Below are 19395 nucleotides of genomic sequence, written 5' to 3' on the forward strand. Positions count from 1 at the left end.
CAATTATGAGAGTGCATTAGTTCCCAGTATCCACGGGGTCTCTTGCTTTGTGTATCGGTACTATGGTGGTTGGGCCCCAAGCAGGAGGGAGACCCTAGCATACAATGTGATTGAAACAACTGTGCTAGGATTGGGGCCAAGACCTCCTGCTCATGTGCAAAGTGCTCCATCTATAGTCCCTTATGCTCCTAGGCTCTTCTGTATGGAGTCAGCATATTACAGCCCACACATTCCATGTGGTAATTTGGATGTTGGGCCTGGGCAAGGAGGACATATCAGGTGGTGTTTCACATGGAGCATCATAGAACAACGTGGCGGATGTGTGCTAGATTGCCGGGTCCTAGGTGGCTTCCTCTATAATAGAAGCCCCCATGCAATGATGCCCCCCCTCCCCCTTGAAACGGTTCCCCCCTCAAAAAGAGGATCACCTCATAAGCCTATGTGAGAGGAAAGCATGCCTCTTATGGCATGTAAGGCAGCGTGAGATTTGATATTGTTCCTCAAATGCTATCAAATGTCCCGAAGCTTGCTGGCAGAAAGTATGAGTCTCTCGACACCCAACATTCAGCCATGGACTGCACTTTGCTATATTTCCTTCCCCCGTGAGTTTGTATTTCCTTCTTGCTAGCTGAAAGGTCAATATACTGATTGGTTTTGAAAAGCGGGGTGACAATAGGAACTTTCAAAATTTAGGCAGAAAGATTGTGATCATAGATCACTCCAATATTCCCTGTCCCCTTTAGTCGATGGCTGTTCCTGGACACACAAAATCGATGGTGGCATGGTACAAAGGAGAACCTTCGTCACACATCAAACGTTGGTGATGTGGGAGACAGGAGATCCTTGGCCACACATCAGGTGACAAAAAATTGTAAATAACACAAGGGGTCTTCGTGTAAGGTAACAAGGAAGGTCCTGGTCATCCTCGCTTTGGAAGAGTACAAGAGGCTTTGCTGTCACCTCAGGTTTGATGGTACAGGAGTTTGGTGTCACCTTGGACAAGGAGGTTTGGTGTCCCCTGGACAAGAAGGTTTGGCATCACGTAGATGAAATTTGGTAGGCTCTGGTTACATACCTTCTGCCAGATGTAGGGCTGCATGTCAAGAGGGGTTGGGGAGAGTCATGGAGAGGTCTTCGGGGAGCTCTGAACTAGGAGTGTAGGAGTGTCTCCAAGGGATAAAACAAAATGATTTGATGCTGAATCTTGATAGCCCAAGAAGAGTCTTCCCTCTCATGGAAAATTGCTGAGGACCTGCTAATGATACCCAGCCTACATAACCCCAACAAATGGTAAAGGGGATAAATCTTCCCGTGAGCCTTGCATTACCAGCCCAAATAAACCTGGCCTGCTTACAGTCCCAAAGGCAGTGCTGAATAAATTCAGAGGCTTGCCATGATGGCTCTGCTCTAGAAATCTCCCTCTATTTACGGATTGCAATCCTGCCATGAATAGAAAGACAAAAGAAGAGAGAGACCTTCCTATGTCCAAGAGATCTCCATAGCCTTTTCCAGAAAATACCTTGCAAATCAATAATGATATTAGCTAGCTAATGTGATTTTACAGAGTGATTTTAGCTAGCTAATGTTTAAAATTCGTGAGCCGATCATTTCTCTTCATTGTACCCTTTTCCTCGACTTTTGAAAATTTTTGGGACCTTTTTTCTCCAGTCGTCTAGTGATTTGCCGCTAGAAGTTTTTTACTTCTCCGATTTTTGCATCAAATTAGAGAAATCGTATGTTCAATGCATAGCCCCCAAACCTCCCAATGGGGAAGAAAAGGAGAAAGAAAATGGGAAAAGTACTTTTTTTTTTTTAAACCTCATGTGGGTTAGTATTGAATATTTCTAAAAGTAGATAGCAGTGTGGAACGTATGCTTGTCCTTGAAGATATGAGTTCGCTGTATTTTAGCATGGTCCTTATGTTTGAATATATTCAGGAATGTACAAGATCTGGTTCGCTCGTTGCTACAAGGTATACTTCCGCAATTGTTATATAACTGTCCTTATGGTACCAAAGTTTGGTTCATTGAATTGTCGTTTGGGTATTTTGAGTGCTGTCTCTTCGAATATTGCAAATAAATATTTTTTCCAGTTATGTATCAGAATCCACCTAATTTCACAGATTCCATCTATATTTTTCAGGCCTATGAACCCAACACGTTACTTCTTGACAATGCATTGGCAACAATGGGAGCAGGTCTACCTTCTGCTATTGCTGTTTCTTTGCTATATCCTCAAAAGAAGGTTGTTGCTGTATGTGGCGATGGTGGTTTTATGATGAATTCTCAGGTATCATGCATTTGACTTCACCATTCTTTTCTCCAACATCAACTTCAGCATTCAATATCTGTGGTGAAACATGTTGCGAGTGGTTCAAGGCCACATTAAGAGTATAAGAGATTAAGCTTCTTTTAGCTCATGCCTAATCAAATACTTTTTATTTTCACTGACATCAATGGGTCCAGTTCTGCATGTAGATGCAGTGTTTACTATTATATTGGCTACATGGTTTGTTTCTTGTTTACAGGAAATGGAAACCGCTGTTCGCTTGCATCTTGATCTGACTGTGCTTGTCTTGAATGATAACGCTTTTGGGATGATCAAATGGAAGCAAAATCATTCAGGTTTTGACAAGTAAGAAATCATCCGCCTATCTTCAATTTTATTTAATCTGTTGTGTTTTTTCAAATCTGTAGATTTCCTCAATCTAGTTTCAAATTTATGTTATTTTGCATCATCAGTGCATTTTCATTTGTACAGTAGCAAAGCAGAGACTAGGTGTTTGTAAATAATCTCATCAAGTTTTATTCAGAGGCTTGTGGCTTTCCAAAACCAACCCATATGCATTTTGACATGTGTGTCTTGCATTTAACATTTGTGAGGCTATATTATTGCATATTGCAGGTTTGGATTGGACCTATCAAACCCAGACTTTGTGCAATACGCAAAAAGGTACTAGCTGCAATACAATATAGGATTGGCTGTAATGTCACATGTATGTTCTTCACATTCTGTATTTTATGGAAAGGATGGCTTTATTTTCTTCTCCTTGGCCTCGTATGTGTTAAACATGTCTTGGAAACAATGTCTTTATTTTCTTCTCCTTGGCCTTGTATTTGTTAAACATGTCTTGGTTGTAACTATAATTAATTGTGTTTTGAATTGTCATTTCACCTTATATAGCGTAAGCATTTGTCTTATCAATCACATAAAAATTAAATCAATCTGTTAGACTTATATTTATTCATTGCAAAGGGTCATAGAAGAAGGTAGGAATTGTTTGATATCTACTTAGAGGATTTTGCACCCTATCCTATTCTTTTTTTTATTTCAAGAAAATTACTTCATTAAGTATGAATGAAAACCGCGAGAGCATGCTCAAATGCGGGAATATATCATGCTATGCATGAGGGAAAAAAGCAGCTCAAAAGGAGCTAATAAAAATCCAAGGTAGAGGCTGAAAATGCCACCTCAAACCTGAGGGAGACTCAGAGAAGAAATGAGATCCTCTCCACACTTTGAAAAAAGTAACTCTCCTGGCAGTGGCTGCTCTAGAGGATCCATGCATGCTCGCCAAGATGGCCATCAAACTGTGTACTGTGTCGGTCCAAATACTGGGCATAGCCTGAGAGGGGTGAACCTAGGTACCCTCCATCGCCTCTGTACACCTGGCTCTCCAAATATGCCAAGCTGCAATGCTAGCCAGAATCTCCCAAGATGTGTCTACTGAGGCATGAGCAGCTTTGAAAGGAGTAAAGGGAACGTCTTGGAGGGAAGAAGACTCCAGTGAGTGTCGCCATACAATGAAAGCTGGAGCGTCACGAATAGTTGAACTTGTGCGGTTTATCGTAGAAGGTCCTATGGCAGATAAGAAAAGATCAACGTTGGTCCTGTTCATGACAGAATCACAAAGGGATGCCTTGTATGCGAGTTTGACATCTGCGTTTGGGTATTTACTTTCAAAAGTATACCATGGTATAGTCCTATGCAATCATATGACTATCTTGGAAGGCACTGCCATTCAAGTCTTGCAGCCTTTCTTAATGTGCTTCTTATCCAGGGGTGGTGGCAATCTAATCAAAATTCCTTTGAGGACTCTCGAGCTTCATTACTTTGAGGACAATAAGTTTAAGCTTGATGCAGCAATGGTGGATTATAGAAAGCCTATGGATCATGTCCCTTGAACAACACCCGAGGGCCAGTATAAGATAACCTTGCTACTGAACCCCAGGTCATATAGAAAGGTGATGTATGAAAGATGCTGAAAATCCTAGCAACACCTTTCCAGATCATCCTCGCCTGTGTGCACTCCCAAAGGCAATGCTGTATTGACTCAACTGCTATGTGGCAACGAGGACAAGTTGGGTTAGCCCCGAACTCGCTGGATCTCTACAGGTTTATTTCAATCCATGCATGAATAAAAAGCCAAAAGAAAAGAGTGATCTTTCTATTCTTGATGGATTTCCAGAGCCTATGCCAAAAGTTTTTCTGCACAACTACAGAAATCTGAAAACTATTCCGATGAGGGCTCTGGAGGGCCTCCAACCTCTATTGCTGAGCTGAAATCTCTGGGCATTTTTTATTGTATAAAGAAAGAAGGGGATGCTGTTCTCTCAGTGTCCCTCATCAACCCATTCCCAATCCCCTCGGTCGCACTGCAAGAACAGAATAGCGGAACCACCGTATAACCAGAGTCTCCAAGACCCCAACGCAAGGAAAAGAGGATTGGGGTCAAGATACCACTGTGAGTCCTTGCCCCACTCCATGAAACCTGCAATTCTGACAGGTTGAAAGGCAACCTCCAAAAGAATATCATCAGAAGATCTGGTAAGTCTACCTCCCGACTGAACATCAAGAACTAGGGTATCCTCATGTGCATCCCGCGGGGCAATAACCTGTAAAGGAATGCCCGTCCGTCTCCCCACCAAGTGGACTCTGTGATCGGCATGTCATCTGTGTCTATCGACTTTGCCGGAATGGCTGCCACTATGTGCTGTATCTTGTCTACACTCCCTCTGAGGTGGCCAACTGCTAAGAGTCTCTGATCCTATGGAAGTCTCCTAAAGGCCTACCAGGTGCCTACTGTAGAAGTAGGTCCCCTCTCCCATCTAGACCACTGCATATAGTGTGACACTCCAAGTGACCTGCCATGGTCATCCAATTTCGAGTCATTCCACATGATTGGCTGCCTGTGGATTTCTTCACGAGAGGTGGGTGGAACTCTGCGAAGAGTGTTTTTGAAGCTACCTCAAGCTTTCAGAATAGCAGCCATGAGAGGGGAAGGAGGAGATATCTTTCCAGGGCTCCTGCCCAGGCATCAATCCACGTACTACGAACTTGCAGAGCAAGGCCATACATTGCAAGTTCGGGTCAATAATATTGAGGTTGTCTATACGTTTTCTTTCAGGTTGTCCGTACTGTATGGCTGTCCATACGTTTTCTATCAAGCTGTCCGTACTTTTTTTGCTAGGCTGTCTGTATGTTTTCTGTCAGGCTGTCTGTATTGCACGTTTCTAGTCTAGCTGTTCGTATGTTTTTTGTCAGGTTTTCTGTCAAGCCGTACGTTTTCTGTCAGGCTGTCCATACTGTATGGCTGTCCGTACTGTTCTTTGTCCTTTCTTTTCTCCGTACAGTTTTTTTCTTTCTAGTTATCCTCCTTTCTTCTCTTGTTCTGCTTTCTATTCTTTCTCTCCCTCTGCTACAATGGTGGAATGTCCTTCTGAGAAGACCTTTCACAAAGAAAGATCAAGTCAGAGCAAAAAACAAAAGCAGGCAATGGGTCAAGATGATCCCCTACATGCCTCTACAGAGGCTCAGCTGGTATATGAAGTAATGCATGAGGATTTTGAGGATACAAGGAAAAGTTGGAATGATCCGGTTCCTACCTCAGGTATCGTGATTGAGGTAGATGATATCTTCGACCCTTTGAAGGGCATGCCATCATTATTTTCTTTCTGGGACAGATGCCTGCTGCTGTAGATGTTGGCAATTGGTTGACTAGAACCTTGGGTGGTTGCTATGTCAAGAAAGTGAATTATGCAGCGACGGGTTTTTTAAAAATGATAATAGCTGATGAAGAGCACAAACATATTTTACTGAAGCACTCCAAAAGTCCAAGCTGCTCCCATTGCATCTTCAAGACTGGCACAGTCTCTTATGGCCAGGGGAGATCATCCCACCCGCTCAGTTGGTTCGTCACCTTGGTTATCCTTTGGGATGGGGACTTACTCGTATAGCAAATTGATTGGGTTCTAATCAAGCTCGGAAAAAAGCTTGAATATTGGAAATTGGCAACCTAGCCTTTACATGTTCGCCTCTGAATAGAGTGCAGTCCATACTTGCTACATATATTCAATTCTATTTGCCTATGATCATGTTCACCAAGGCAAATCTTGATTCCTTTATGTCTGTTATTATGGAGATCTTTTGGCATGGTAGAAAAAGTCTCAGACTGCTTTCGGTGCATCGAATTTGTTCCCCTAAGATGCATGGTGGTTTGAATATCACTAATATCTAGGTGCACATCCTTGCTCACAGCGGGAAAATGTTGCTGCAATTTCTGAAAGGTGATCAGCCTTGGGCTCTCATGATTCAATCACTGCTCACACATATCAGTACTCTTGGTTTTGGTCATTAGCAGCCCACTCAGTGGGATTTCTTGTTTGGGTGCATTGATGGCATTTTGCATGGCTGCCCTATGGTCTCCAAATTGCTTCTTGACTGGAAGCATATTCTGTCTCACCTGGAATGGCATGGTCGACACTCTTCTTTGCGAGTTGAAAGCATTCACTGGTCAAAAGTTTTTCAGCTTCCGCTTGCTTTACAGGAGCCTTGCCGTTCTTACTTCATTTCTTTTAAAGGGATCAATACTGTTGCTGATGTTATTCATGATGATGGCTCTATGCCTCCCTTTTCTCTCGCAACCACACAGTATGGTTTGGGTTCTCATTATCATACTTTGTGGCAGCAAATTACTTGTATGCTTTCACCTTTGGTCCCGATTCTCGCTTTGGAACTCCAGGATTAATTAGAGGATTGGACTCTGATTTCCCTTGGGTCCTCCTCTCGTCCTTTGAGGCTATCTTAGATTACTATGCCTGCATCATACAAAATCCTTTTGCCTCAACCCTGGGTTTTAGAAAAGGGTAATTCTATTTGATGATTGAATCGGCAGCTAAGCGGTGGAGGAAAAGACTACGGGAACTTTGGGCATACAAGGTTCCACTTTGGCAACATGTTTTTTTATGGCGAGTGCTTCTGGGAATTTTTCCATGTGGACAGTTGCTGGCCCCTAGGCACATTGCTCCCACTTTGTCATCGGTGTCTAACTTCTCAGGAGACCGTGCCTCATTTATTCTTGCATTGCCCTTCTTCTCGGCAGTTTTTGGATTCTCTTCGATAGTGGCTACGAGCGAGATTCCCGACTCTTCTCTTTGGGAAAATTTTCTGGCTCTTTGGCTTTCATCCACCACAACGACCGGAGTTTCATCTTTTCTTTGTTTGGACTTGCTATTGGGCACTTTGGACTTTATGGACAGACCGCAATTGTAAAGTCTTTAGTGATTCCAATTTTTCTTTGTTTGCTTTCTTTAAGCGTTCTCTGCAACAATCTTTCTTTGATTGCTTGCAAACTCGCTAGATAGATCAGGATATATATTTGGCTTCTACTGAGATCTTCAATTGATGTATTTTCTAGCATCTCTTTTCTGAGGCGACTATTCTTGTAATATAATCAATCAAAGTTTTCACCCAAAAAAAAGTGTGTGGGTTCGCTATTGGGCACTTTGGACTTTATGGACAGACCGCAATTGTAAAGTCTTTAGTGATCCCAATTTTTATTTGTTTGCTCTCTTTAAGCGTTCTCTGCAGCAGCAATCTTTCTTTGATTGCTTGCAGACTCGCCAAATAGATCAGGATGTATATTTGGCTTATACTAAGATCTTCAGTTGATGTATTTTCTAGCGCCTCTTTTTTGAGGTGACTATTCTTGTAATATAATCAATCAAAGCTTTCACTAAAAAATGTGTGTGTGTGTGTGTGTGTGTGTGTGTGTGTGGAAAGTTTCAAATTGGTATTGTAGAGCTTTATAGAAAGTTTAGAGCTGTAAACTATTAGTTTCTTTTATTTTCTAGCATAGTTTTATGTCATATGATGATGTGTCGTGTATGACGTGGTGTTCTGGTTCCAGTTCCCCCTTTGTGGAACGTTCTTGTTCCGACACTGAAATTTTCGAAACCTTCCCGTTCCTTGGTAACAATGGTACAAACCAGCCACTGAGGTATCTACCAGGTGCGAGGGGTGAGTAGCAAAACCCTGGCGATGTAAGGTCCAGTTAGTAAGGCAATACATAAGATCCAATCTGAGTACAGGTAAAAAACAATGAAGCATTTGAGAAAGATGGTGCCAGACGGGCAGATATTGCATCCCCAATGGCTGCCAAAGAAAAAGGCGATAAAGCACCATCATCAACAAGAGTAATTAATTCCTTTTGCTGAAATAAAATATGAGTGCCTCGGTTCTTGCAAGGCAAGGGGTCAATCAAATACCTTTGACTAGTGCAAGTTATCGGCTCGCAAGGAATTTCCATCCAGAGAGTCACAACCATGCCTCCATGGATGAGTGCTTGGATTCCATTTGCCACAACGGGCCTTCACCCGCCAATCTTCTGGGATGCCTCGGCCCAATACCATTGTTATGACCTTCTGACTCTACATAATAGTCAACTTTCACCCCCCGGGTAGCCTAGCCGAGTCTCTCTTCTCATGGTCGTCGCTCCTATTCGTTGAGAGTTGCTTCTGCCAGCCTCCTTCGGGCATTGAACGCTAGCTCTGAGACTGCTTCAGCTCGCATAGTCAAATGTACCCATTGCCTCTGACTCGCCTCTGGCTTAGATACTCTTCATGTCTGGCCACACATCTTCTTCGTCTTTCCGAGCGTGTGTCAGCCATTGCTTAAGTCAGAAAGCAGCCAAGGAGCAATCCGAGCACTTTCTGCGTTCCACACCTCGGTCTTCAAGCACTCTACCAATCGATGCCACTCGTCTAGAGTTACTTGAATAAATTTTCTATAATACCCCATGATTCCCAACAACTATTTTGCTTTGTCATGGGTTATCACAAACTCCCTCCTTTCTCCCACTAACATCAGGGTTACCAATTTGGTTCTCTAAATCTCCCACCCTGATAGCTTGTCAATTTGAAATTTACTTGACCCGAGCAGGTTCGCCAAAATGTTGACGCTCTTGGTCTCTCACCCGGCTAACTGAGCAGTACTAGATTTAATTCCCAACCCAGCACTGTGCTCGTGAAGATGCTCACTCTTGTAGTCCCAAGATAAGTGTGCTCAGGTGCAGAATAGGTGCCAATAAATAAACACTTCGAGGTCAGGGTTAGCTAATGTGGGAGAACCATATGATGACGGGAAAATTCTGAGTTACCACGCACTCCACACTTAGACAATGAAGCATAACAACAGAGTTGAACATAAGAGAGATAATTGCATGTTCATTATCATTGGATCAATCAACTTGATACAACCAAGCCAACTCGGCTTGTTATGAACACTCCCTAACGTAGCAATTTAGGTCTGAGAAAGAGAACTCAGCACACTGCTCTCTTGTTCTCTTCCTCACATGTTATAACACTCCCTAACCTAGCAATTCAGGTCAGAGGAAGAGAACTCAGCACACTGCTTTCTTGTTCTCTTCCTCACCTGTTACATTGGATTTCTACCTAAAGAACCACCTTCTATTTGAGTGTGTGCTCGGTGCGCCAACTGCTACTCGCCTATTGGTCAACTTGCCGTGATCAACTGCAGCTCTTGCTGCAAAATGGGTGCTTGACCATCTCCACCACTCCTTGCTCCTAACCGAGGTCGACACTTGGTGACCACATACTAGTTAGCCTAACCCGGGGCTAACACATGGGAAAGGAGAGAGTGGCATTGGATTGATACAGCGGCTCCCTATAGGACACTTTTGTTCTTTGATTGCACAGTTAGGACACTATCATTCTTTGATGGAACAGTCAGGCCAGCTTCAGAGCTAGAGTGGACACCCACACGAAGAGTGATTGGGAGATATATGGCATCATCTTGCTAATGCAGACCCATTTTTGGAGATGACTTTGTAGATCCTACATAAAGAGATAAATTTCCATGGTTTTTTAGCTATTCCAGCATAGTGGACTCCCAATTAATACTTGTAGACAGACTTTCAATGCAGATCCCAGGTGTGTGTGATGCTTCACACCCTTAGAATCCATTCAACATTGGGATTGCAAAGAGTCCCAAAGGCCTGGGCAGGACATTGCACACTTATTTGGCTAGATGAGGAGGCACTCGTTACATCACTTGGGGATCTGTGGCCGAGCTCACACAATCATGTCCCCAGATTTTCTTTGAGGGAAGATTTGAACAAGGCTATTCTAATAAAAAGGGGTTTCTCTCAGCTTGTCACTCTAGATGCAGTACCTATTTCTTTGCAGAGACCTCATTCTCCTTCTGTAGATTTGGCTTGGGAGATCATTGCCAGTCTTCCTGCATGGTAGATTTGAAGATTCAGATGCACATTTAGATGAAACCACCAGCTTTGCCTTTCTGACACTCATAGTGATCTGGCAAGATATGATACACAATTTCATGGCCACTTGCGGCAGGATTCAAGACTCCTCACATTCTGCAGTGGCTAGGAGAGCTTCTATGAGGAGAGAGTGGGATCATGGTTTATTTTTCACATATACAGCCATAGGGCCTTCACGGTACTTCCACTCCCTTGATTGGTTATGACAGCCTCATTTCTTTTCTGTATGACTTTTTAATGAACTTTTCATAAGATTTTATCATGGTTCCACGTATAATGGTTTGACTTAATTGAAGCTCACTCTTTTTTTGGGGAAGGGTGGGGGGGGGGGGGCGGAGGAAAAAGGAATCATGGAATGCCTTGAATCAAAGACGTTGTGCACTTTATGATCAAAGGAGGAGACTCTTCACAACTTTCTTTCATCCAAAAATGTGAACTCCAGATTATGCTTGAAGAAAGTAAAGCACAAACTAGCTGTCCTTAGACATGTTGTTTGGTCAGGCCCTTGCAGACTGTTTTATAGGTTCTCATTCTCATTGCCAATGAGACATCAAACAGGCCCAAGGTGCCAGCAATCACTGGGTACCTTGATCCATGAAGGTAGAAAAAGGACCTAGAGGCCAAAAAAGCATTCTCCTAAGCTCAGTAGGAAGTCTCATTCTTGTAGGTGGGGTCATGGGGATATGCAGCTTACCTATGTTAAATGCATGGCATACCAGGGATGACTACTTGCATAAACTTTTCTTTAGCATCCTTCATGATAATAAATTGTTTCATGACCAAGGTCCGTACCTCAAGTTTGCTCAACGACTCCTGGGCTCTTGTCTGCGATTTTTTTTAGAGCCATTTGGCTGTGCTACGTGTTTGCCCACCTTAAGGGATTTGATGAACAGATTGTTATTTCCTCTGCAAATGGATGCAAGAAAGTATGTATACCAAATGATGGGATTGCTACATATTTTCTCAGCTTGGGAGATTGCATCACTACATTCTCTTATATCATTTCATAAAAACATGCAACAGTGATTTATAGAAATTTGAATGCAGCTATGGGGCCAAGGGATATCGGGTGACAAAAGCTGATGAACTGCTTAAACTTCTGCATGAGTGCCTTTTCCTTTCCCCACCTGGAGTCAAACTCATTGAGGTGATGTTTCATGCAATTCAAAATCCAGTGTATCTTAAGACTTATCTGCTACTTTGCAAATGCATTTATTTGAAGTTGCTCTTTCTAACTTGTTCTCTTTACAGGTTCCTGTAGAATATGGTTGGGAAAATGAATTTATATGAAGCTCTGATTTGTTGTCTTTGCAGGTTCCTGTAGACTATGATTGGGCAAATGAAATACTGAACAAGGAACTACCAGGGATTGTACAAGAGAAATTGCCATCTACTGAAACGGTATTTCTGTGCTATGAGAAATGAATATGGTCTTCCATTTGTATTTGCTCCCTGACTAATTAGGCAAGATAAAATCATAGATAATCCCATGGCTCTGTGAAAGAATATGCCAATGGGCATTCAGGTAGCTAAAGATAAGTGTACTTGACAGAATATTAGATTGGGGTTTCAAGAAACAAGAATAAATATCTACACAGAGTTCTTTTTCAATATGTGCATGGAATTGATGCAGGAATTTGTGCTTAGTTTGTCTTTAAAAGATCAAAGGTGAAATATAAAAGTGATGTTGTTGTCATCAGTGATACATGTCATCTTCCATACAACTAAGAAAAACTTAGAAAACAATATTAGAATCGTCAAGGGTTTATTCATATTATAAGTTTAACTATAGTTTAAACCTGAAAGTTGCTGCTGTAACCTGAATGGCTATATCATGGGTTATTTCAAAACACTCATATGCTATACCAATCCGAAGAATCTTTATCTGGTCTATACTTGCTCAAATAATATAATTTTTTTCATCATTGTTCCAAGCCATTCCTTGTAGGGAACGAGTGGGTTGGTTTAAGTTCATTGGCTTCTGTCAGGCAATATATAAAGATTTAGATTGCCCATCATGCTTACATTCAAAAGTGTCTAATGAACAAAGAATAGTTATTTGGGAAATTTTTCTTTATTATTCTTTGCAAGCCACCTTTGTCTGTGTTTCTTGCCAAGAACAGAATCTGGCACCATTAAAATTTGACGATAAAATTTCACCCGTTTGAGGTTCCACATGTTTCTTTGTGGACTTTTTAGCCTTTCTTTATGTGCTTTCCATGCTAAGAACAGAGTCTGTAAACCTCATGGAGAATGCATTTCTTCTATGTGCAGACGATTTCATCAGCTCTATCTAAAGCTGCAGCAATCCCTGAAACTGCCAGTTTGTATCCAAAAGGCCCAAAACCAGCAGAAGTGCAGAGGGACACAGTACAGTCACATACAGATTTTGTAAAGACTGATAGTAGCGAAGCTGCTCAAAGTATTGAGAAGCCAAGGCTAAGCCACTACACAGATACTAGCCCCAACACTCTGGAGAAGGCCTTGGACAGTGTTTCATACCCTTTTTATCTTGCCAACAAACCTCTTTTCCCCAACTCAAACCTTGAAATACATAACAAGTATACAGGTAAAGTTTTTGCGCAATGTGCCTTGGCAGCACCTAAAGATATTGATGCTGCCATAGATGCCGCTGAGAAGGCCTTCCCTGCGGTTGCTGCAATGGCAAGCTTTGAAAGGAAACAAGTACTTGAAAAAGTTGTTTCTGAAGTACAGCGCCGTTTCGATGAATTTGCTCTTGCACTTTGCCTAGAGGCAGGAAAGCCTATAAGGTATACATCTCTCTTTTATTTCTCTAGTTTGTCTTTATTCAAGTTTCTTAGTTGCATGCCACTCAATTCAGCATGAGATGAATGTTGTATTTAACTGTGGAAGCCAGTCGCAAGTCATATTATATCGCTGAAGGGGAAAATTGAATTTTTGGTTTGGATTGTTCTCTAAGGACCTAAATAGTGGCGTTCATGAATGCATAAATTTTAATGATGCAAACCTATGCAAATCATAAGTCATTGCATGTAGGTACCTTGGTGGAGAGAAACTTCTAGGTGCGTATACCAAGAAGAAAGAGTTTCAAATTTCTATAAAAAATGCCTGATGTGGATTTAAAAGAATGCAATGTTCTTGGTGTTTGCTGTTTTGACCACCATTATATTACAATATTACCATCCAAAGGTGGGGTTCTTCCCTTGTCTCATAGGCTCTCTCTCCTAAGTCGTTTGGTGATGTTGGTCTCACAAACAGCACACATAGGTCCCATCGCTCAGATGGACAGCTGAACGTTGGTAGGCGGCCAGGGGACTCCTTGGTATTTCCCCTTTTGAGTTTCTCTCCTAGCGACAGCATTATGTATTACATATTCCTCGTCACAAACATCAGCTTGAGTAGGGATGCCCGTTTAGTGGCCCCACGCTTAGCTTCCATTGTATATGGTTTTCCCAGTCTCATAGACCCTTTCTCTTTCGCAGAGCTTTCATAAGCTTCACAAGTCATATCAGAGCCTCTCTCAAGGCAGCCTTGCACAAGTGGTATTAGAGCCTCTCTTAAGTGGTATCAGAGTCACTCCCAAGGAAGCCCTGCACACGTGTGTGTGAACCCTTGGATATGATCCGAACACATGAATAGCAACTATGAGAAGTTCCATCACTAGAACTTACTCCAAATTGGAGCTATTAAAGCCCCTCCCAAGGCAGCCCTGCACACACATGTCCATGTGTGAATCCTTGGAGGTGATTCGGACACATGAATACCAACTATGAGAAGTTTCATCACTAAAACTTACTCCAAATTGGAGGCATATAACTGGATACGACATGAAAATGCTCCACGAGGTTTGGGACAAAGCATAATCTGAACAATGTGGCATACACTCCAAGGTGATTTGCAGCAAGGTAACTCATATTTTTTCGATTGTGACAAGTCATGAGGAGGACAAGAAGAGGTTCACATAATCCTGGAGAACAAAAATAAATAAAATTGTGAAATTCTATATAGAAGTTACTACTACACACATTTCAAAGTAGTTTGAGTTGTTTGGCCAAGGGCTTTTGCAATTTAAGAGATACTACTATTATTTTCACATACTATAACAATAGCATTTAGGGACAGTATTTGTTTGCAGATATGACGACTTTTTTTTTTTTCAAAAAAGAGACTTCTATTAAGTAAGAAAGAAACCCGCTAGAGCAAGCTCTGTGCGGAAATACACCATGCTAAGCATGTAATAAAAAACACCTCAGAGGAATGAGGTAGAAAGAAACCAAGGCTGAGGCTGAAAATGCCATCTAAACCTTGTAGAAGTCTCAACAAAGAAGGGAGAGTCTCTCCAATCTCTGAGAAAAGTAACTCTCCTGGAAGAGGCTGCTCGAGATGATCCCTGCATGGTTGCCCAAATGGCCATTAGAGTGTGTATCGTATCTGTCCAAGTACTGGCCAAGATCTGAGAAGGGTGAACCTGAGAACCCTCCAAAGCCTCAGTGCATTTAGCTCTCCAAATGTGCCATGCTGCAATGCTAGCTAGGATCTCCCATGGAGAGTCGACCAAGGAGTGAGCAGCCCTGAAAAGAGTGGCCAGAACATCCTCTAGAGAGCACGACTCCACAAGGTGTCGTCGGATGTGAAGAACCCAAGAGGAATCAAGTCTCTCAAAAAATACGTGGGGCCCTGAAAGAGTAATCCAAGCCACTGATCATATCATTTTAGGGGGACTACCTAGGGCAGAGGACCCCAAAATACATCAAGTTGTAGGAATAATAGATCTAAAACAAAAGTCCCGATCATCAGGTACATAGACCTCTGAATCGATAGAGAGATTTCTGATGTCGGCAGTAAGAGCATGAGTCGGTGTCGAAGCATCATCTTCTTCTTCGTCTTCACTTGTTGCAGCCCCAACCAAGTTGACACGATCCTTGTGTTATTGCTTGGCAAGCTTCAGGAAGCAACAATCCTCGGTGTGACCAAGCTTCCCACAATGATTGCATTTGAAAGGCTTGAATTTTCCTTTGCCTTTATCCTTAGAGTTTAGTACAATGGAGTCCGGACCGTGTGCATACCGTTTGTCATGATTAATAAGCATAGCAACCATATCATGATAACCCATTTGTGTCACACGCAATGCTGGTATGATCTCTCGGTACTTAGAATTTTCCTCAATGCTTGAGAGGAGCACAGCAACTTGATCATCTTCCCCTACAGGGGCTGCCAGACTAGCAAGCTGAGTGACAAGGGATTCCATATGATTCAAGTGAGCAAGAAGAGAGTCTTCATGCTGCATTTGCAGCTTGAAGAATTCATGTCTGAGGAATACCTTTGAGTTGATGATTTTGTTGCCGAACAATTCTTCAAACTTATCCCATAAGTCATGAGCCGCGGAATCAAAATCAAAATGATGAATAACGTCATCACCCAACCCCAAACCAATGAGAGAAAGAGCTTTGTCATTCAGATTCTCCCACTGTGCAATTTTTTTTCATCTGATTGTGGCTTTTTCTCCTTGCCACATACAACATTCCACCCTCCATCTTTCATAAGTACAAGACGCATCTTTGTTTTCCATGTAGGGAAATTCTTACCATTAAACTTCTCAAACAAAATGATAGTTGATTTGGAAGACTCCATGGCTGGAAAAGAGTAGAAATGCAAGTGTAACTATAGAAAGATCACCTTGATAAGTTCTTCATGAGCTGGAGCAAGTCTGTAACTTCTTCATGGCAAACAGAAGTAGATGGACAACAGCTCCAAGAGAATGACGGACAAAATACGGGCACCAACTTGCAAGCAACAACTCCAAGAGAATGTCGGGCAGAAGGAGCAAATGGCGGGCTGGAGCAGAGGTCAATAATGAAGAGGATGGACAGCTCCACGTTGAGCTGGCTGCATCATGCTTGGGCTGTTAAATCATTGAGCTCTAGAATAAAATTCACGCGCAGAAATAAATTTCATCACTTCTTGCAAGGGCTGTAACTTTTCACAGAAAACTCGGATTGCAATGATGTAAAAACGAAATTTGTAGTACTCAAGGTCCTCTACAACTTTGCTGAAGACACAAAGCCGTGATTCTGCTTCTACATCTGGATAGAAGCATCACATCGTCCGCAGGTCACAGAAAGATGTAGCTGAAGGAAGGAGAAGAGAGGTGGCAGATCATGGTGTGGAGAAGAGAGCTCAAGGAAAGAGAGAAGAGGGCAGCCTTCCAAGGAGGAGGAGGTAGAGTAGCTTCATTGGCCTCCCTCACCTCAACCTCTTGAAAGGGAAAGGGAAAGAGAGAGCAAGGCTAGGAACATGAAACTGATACCACATGAAAGATCATAGTGGTAGAAAGAAAGAAAGAAAGAAAGAAAGAAAGTCTATTAACGTCCACTGGAGACCAAAAGGTCTATGGGACAGCAAGAAACCCTCTAGTACATCTGCTTTAGGGAGGGCACATGGCAGCTCCCAAGGAGTGCAAAAAGCAACCCCAATTATTTAGAGTACCTACATGATATTCTGGAGAGTAAACAGCCATACATCAGTTTAAGACTGAGAGTCTTTCGATTTTGATTTAAAATCTCTGATTAGTGCTACCCCTTCACAGTAAATTGCCCATTTTCCACCCTTCAGCGAACACTAGGAATGGAAAGGAAAGGTAACAAGCATAATGGAACGAAATGGAAAGAAAATGAAAGCAATGGACAAGTACTCACATGATACTAAAGAGCTTGATGTTGACTGATGTAATAGACAATAGAAAAGTACAACACTATATAGTGTAACACTAGACTCTAGAAAGCCATAGTGTATATGGGATAACTCCCAATATGATACGTGGCATGTCTAGGACTCACTAGACTATAAAACACACCTAGAACACTCATTTTAGACTCACTTTGGCTTCATATTCCAGCAATACCATGGCGATACTTCTGCGTTTTTGGATACTCAGCATCAAGAAGAATCTGAACTTGAAGATAGGACTGAAGTTCTTACTCCGGAACAAATCGTGTACCATAAAGAGAAGAGTACTCATGGAAAGAAGAGATATATGTATTTACTGAAGTTTAAAAACCAACCAGCTAGTGATGCACAATGGATGGAAGAAGAGTTCTTTACAGATTTTCCACAGATACTCACAGATTATAAAGAGGCGATGCAATTGCAGAAGTAACAAGAGAAAGTGCACGTAAGAGGAAGAGAGAAGCAATAATCCAGAAGAGGACTTCTGCTCATTCAAGCAGGAGGGAGTGTCATGACAAGAGAAATGATTTATTTAGTTAATTATTAGCCATTAGAACCTTATTATTGTTAGGTGCCAATTTGATGGTGCGGTTATATGTTTGTATTTATGATCGATCAAGCGGTGTAAATAATACCACCAAAACTATGTAACATTGGCGAATGATTAGTAATAAAGATGTGCACACACATGCCTAGGTCCTAGGGGCAATAGGAAAGGGAAAGGGTGCATTAGAGTGCATTGAATGGTAGGTGCATGGGTCATAGGATAAGGGTAGGTGTAAATGGGAAGATGGAACTTGAGTGATCTCAAGGGACATTAATGAAAGGGTATCACCCTTTTATCGTGAATCTCACGTAGCATTCTCTCTACCACATATATAGCACCAAAGGGCCTTCATGGAATTTCCACTCTGCGGATTGGTTACGACACCATTTTTTTTCTGCATGATTTGGTACAAGGCCTTTGTAGGATTTTACTGTGGTTTTTTGTAATGGGACCAGGCATTAATTTTTGGCAATTTAGAGAGGTAGCATGAGCTTTGAGCAGTCTTTGTTATTTTCTTTACAGACGTGTGTAGACATCTTGAGGGCTTCTTGTGATCAGCATCCAGATTTTGGATGCCGACCATATATTGCCCTTCAAACCCAGCAATTCAGTATATAGTGGTTAGTAATATAGGTTTGACATCTAGGTGTACATCCTATTATCTTGGATACTTTGTTTGGTTCACCCCTAAGCAGGGTATGAGTTGGCATCAGAAGCAACATGGTCGGCTGTGAATTGAATTTATCCAAAGAGGGATACTCAGTTGGCAATTCATTTTCCTGTGATCTTATGATTAATTTTGAAATGTGGTGTACTCCCCTTGAAACCAAACATAATGGTCAACAGACATGAAGGTCAAACAAGCTTCATATGTTTTTTTCACCCATGATGTGCTTGTGATGCCTTCTTTTGTGGCCTGGGAAGATAAATTAGCATTGTCATGGAAAGTCTAGCAAGTCAAAGGTTAGCCTCTTCTCTTGGGAACATATTTTTCTTTGCACTAATTTTGTTTGGTACAGGCAGTTATCTAACACAAAATTCTTTAACACAAATTGGTACATTGGATAGAAGGGTTCAGCTCTTTGGGGTTTTTTGATTGGCTTTTGGTTTTCATTCTTGTCATGAAAAATAATGTGTTTTATGAAACATGCTTGATCTGAAGTGTATAACAAAAGCACCAACATTGCCTAGGAAATAGTGTTGGTCATTTTTTGATGCAGTAAATGCACAAATTTTTAAATGACTAAGTTTAATAAGTGCATTTGCAAAAGCTTCACGCTAATGGGTTATGTTGGTCATCTCTCAGGGATGCACGTGGTGAGGTGCAAAGGCTGATTGATACTTTCAAAATTGCCGCAGAGGAAAGCACTCGCATGTAAGTACTCACTCTCAATTGGGACCATCACTTCTGCAGGGATTTCCCATATGTGATCCTTCAAGATCTCTTAATATTATTGAGCCAGAAAAAATATAGCCTGCTCATCTACCAAAACTTTAAAAATATTTTTGTTTTACATTACCTGTTTTGTCTGTGCAACTACACAGAAGAGTTATCTTCATC

General features: G+C 41.8%; 1 protein-coding gene across 1 annotated transcript in view; it reads left to right on the forward strand.

The window, feature by feature from the left end:
* Positions 1-19395, forward strand: part of LOC147891993 (uncharacterized) — a 341384-nt gene that overhangs the window by 106818 nt on the left and 215171 nt on the right. Inside the window, exons 11-18 of the mRNA XM_087388335.1 lie at positions 1938-1972; positions 2143-2289; positions 2528-2634; positions 2905-2952; positions 11627-11726; positions 11894-11980; positions 12854-13350; positions 19141-19209. Coding sequence (XP_087244461.1) covers positions 1938-1972; positions 2143-2289; positions 2528-2634; positions 2905-2952; positions 11627-11726; positions 11894-11980; positions 12854-13350; positions 19141-19209 — 1090 coding nt within the window. The remainder of the gene's footprint in view (positions 1-1937; positions 1973-2142; positions 2290-2527; positions 2635-2904; positions 2953-11626; positions 11727-11893; positions 11981-12853; positions 13351-19140; positions 19210-19395) is intronic.

Source organism: Dipteris shenzhenensis, chromosome 17 (genome assembly GCF_047967505.1).
Source record: "Dipteris shenzhenensis isolate YYH24624 ecotype China chromosome 17, Dip_SZ_1.0, whole genome shotgun sequence".
Classification (NCBI taxonomy): domain Eukaryota; kingdom Viridiplantae; phylum Streptophyta; class Polypodiopsida; order Gleicheniales; family Dipteridaceae; genus Dipteris; species Dipteris shenzhenensis.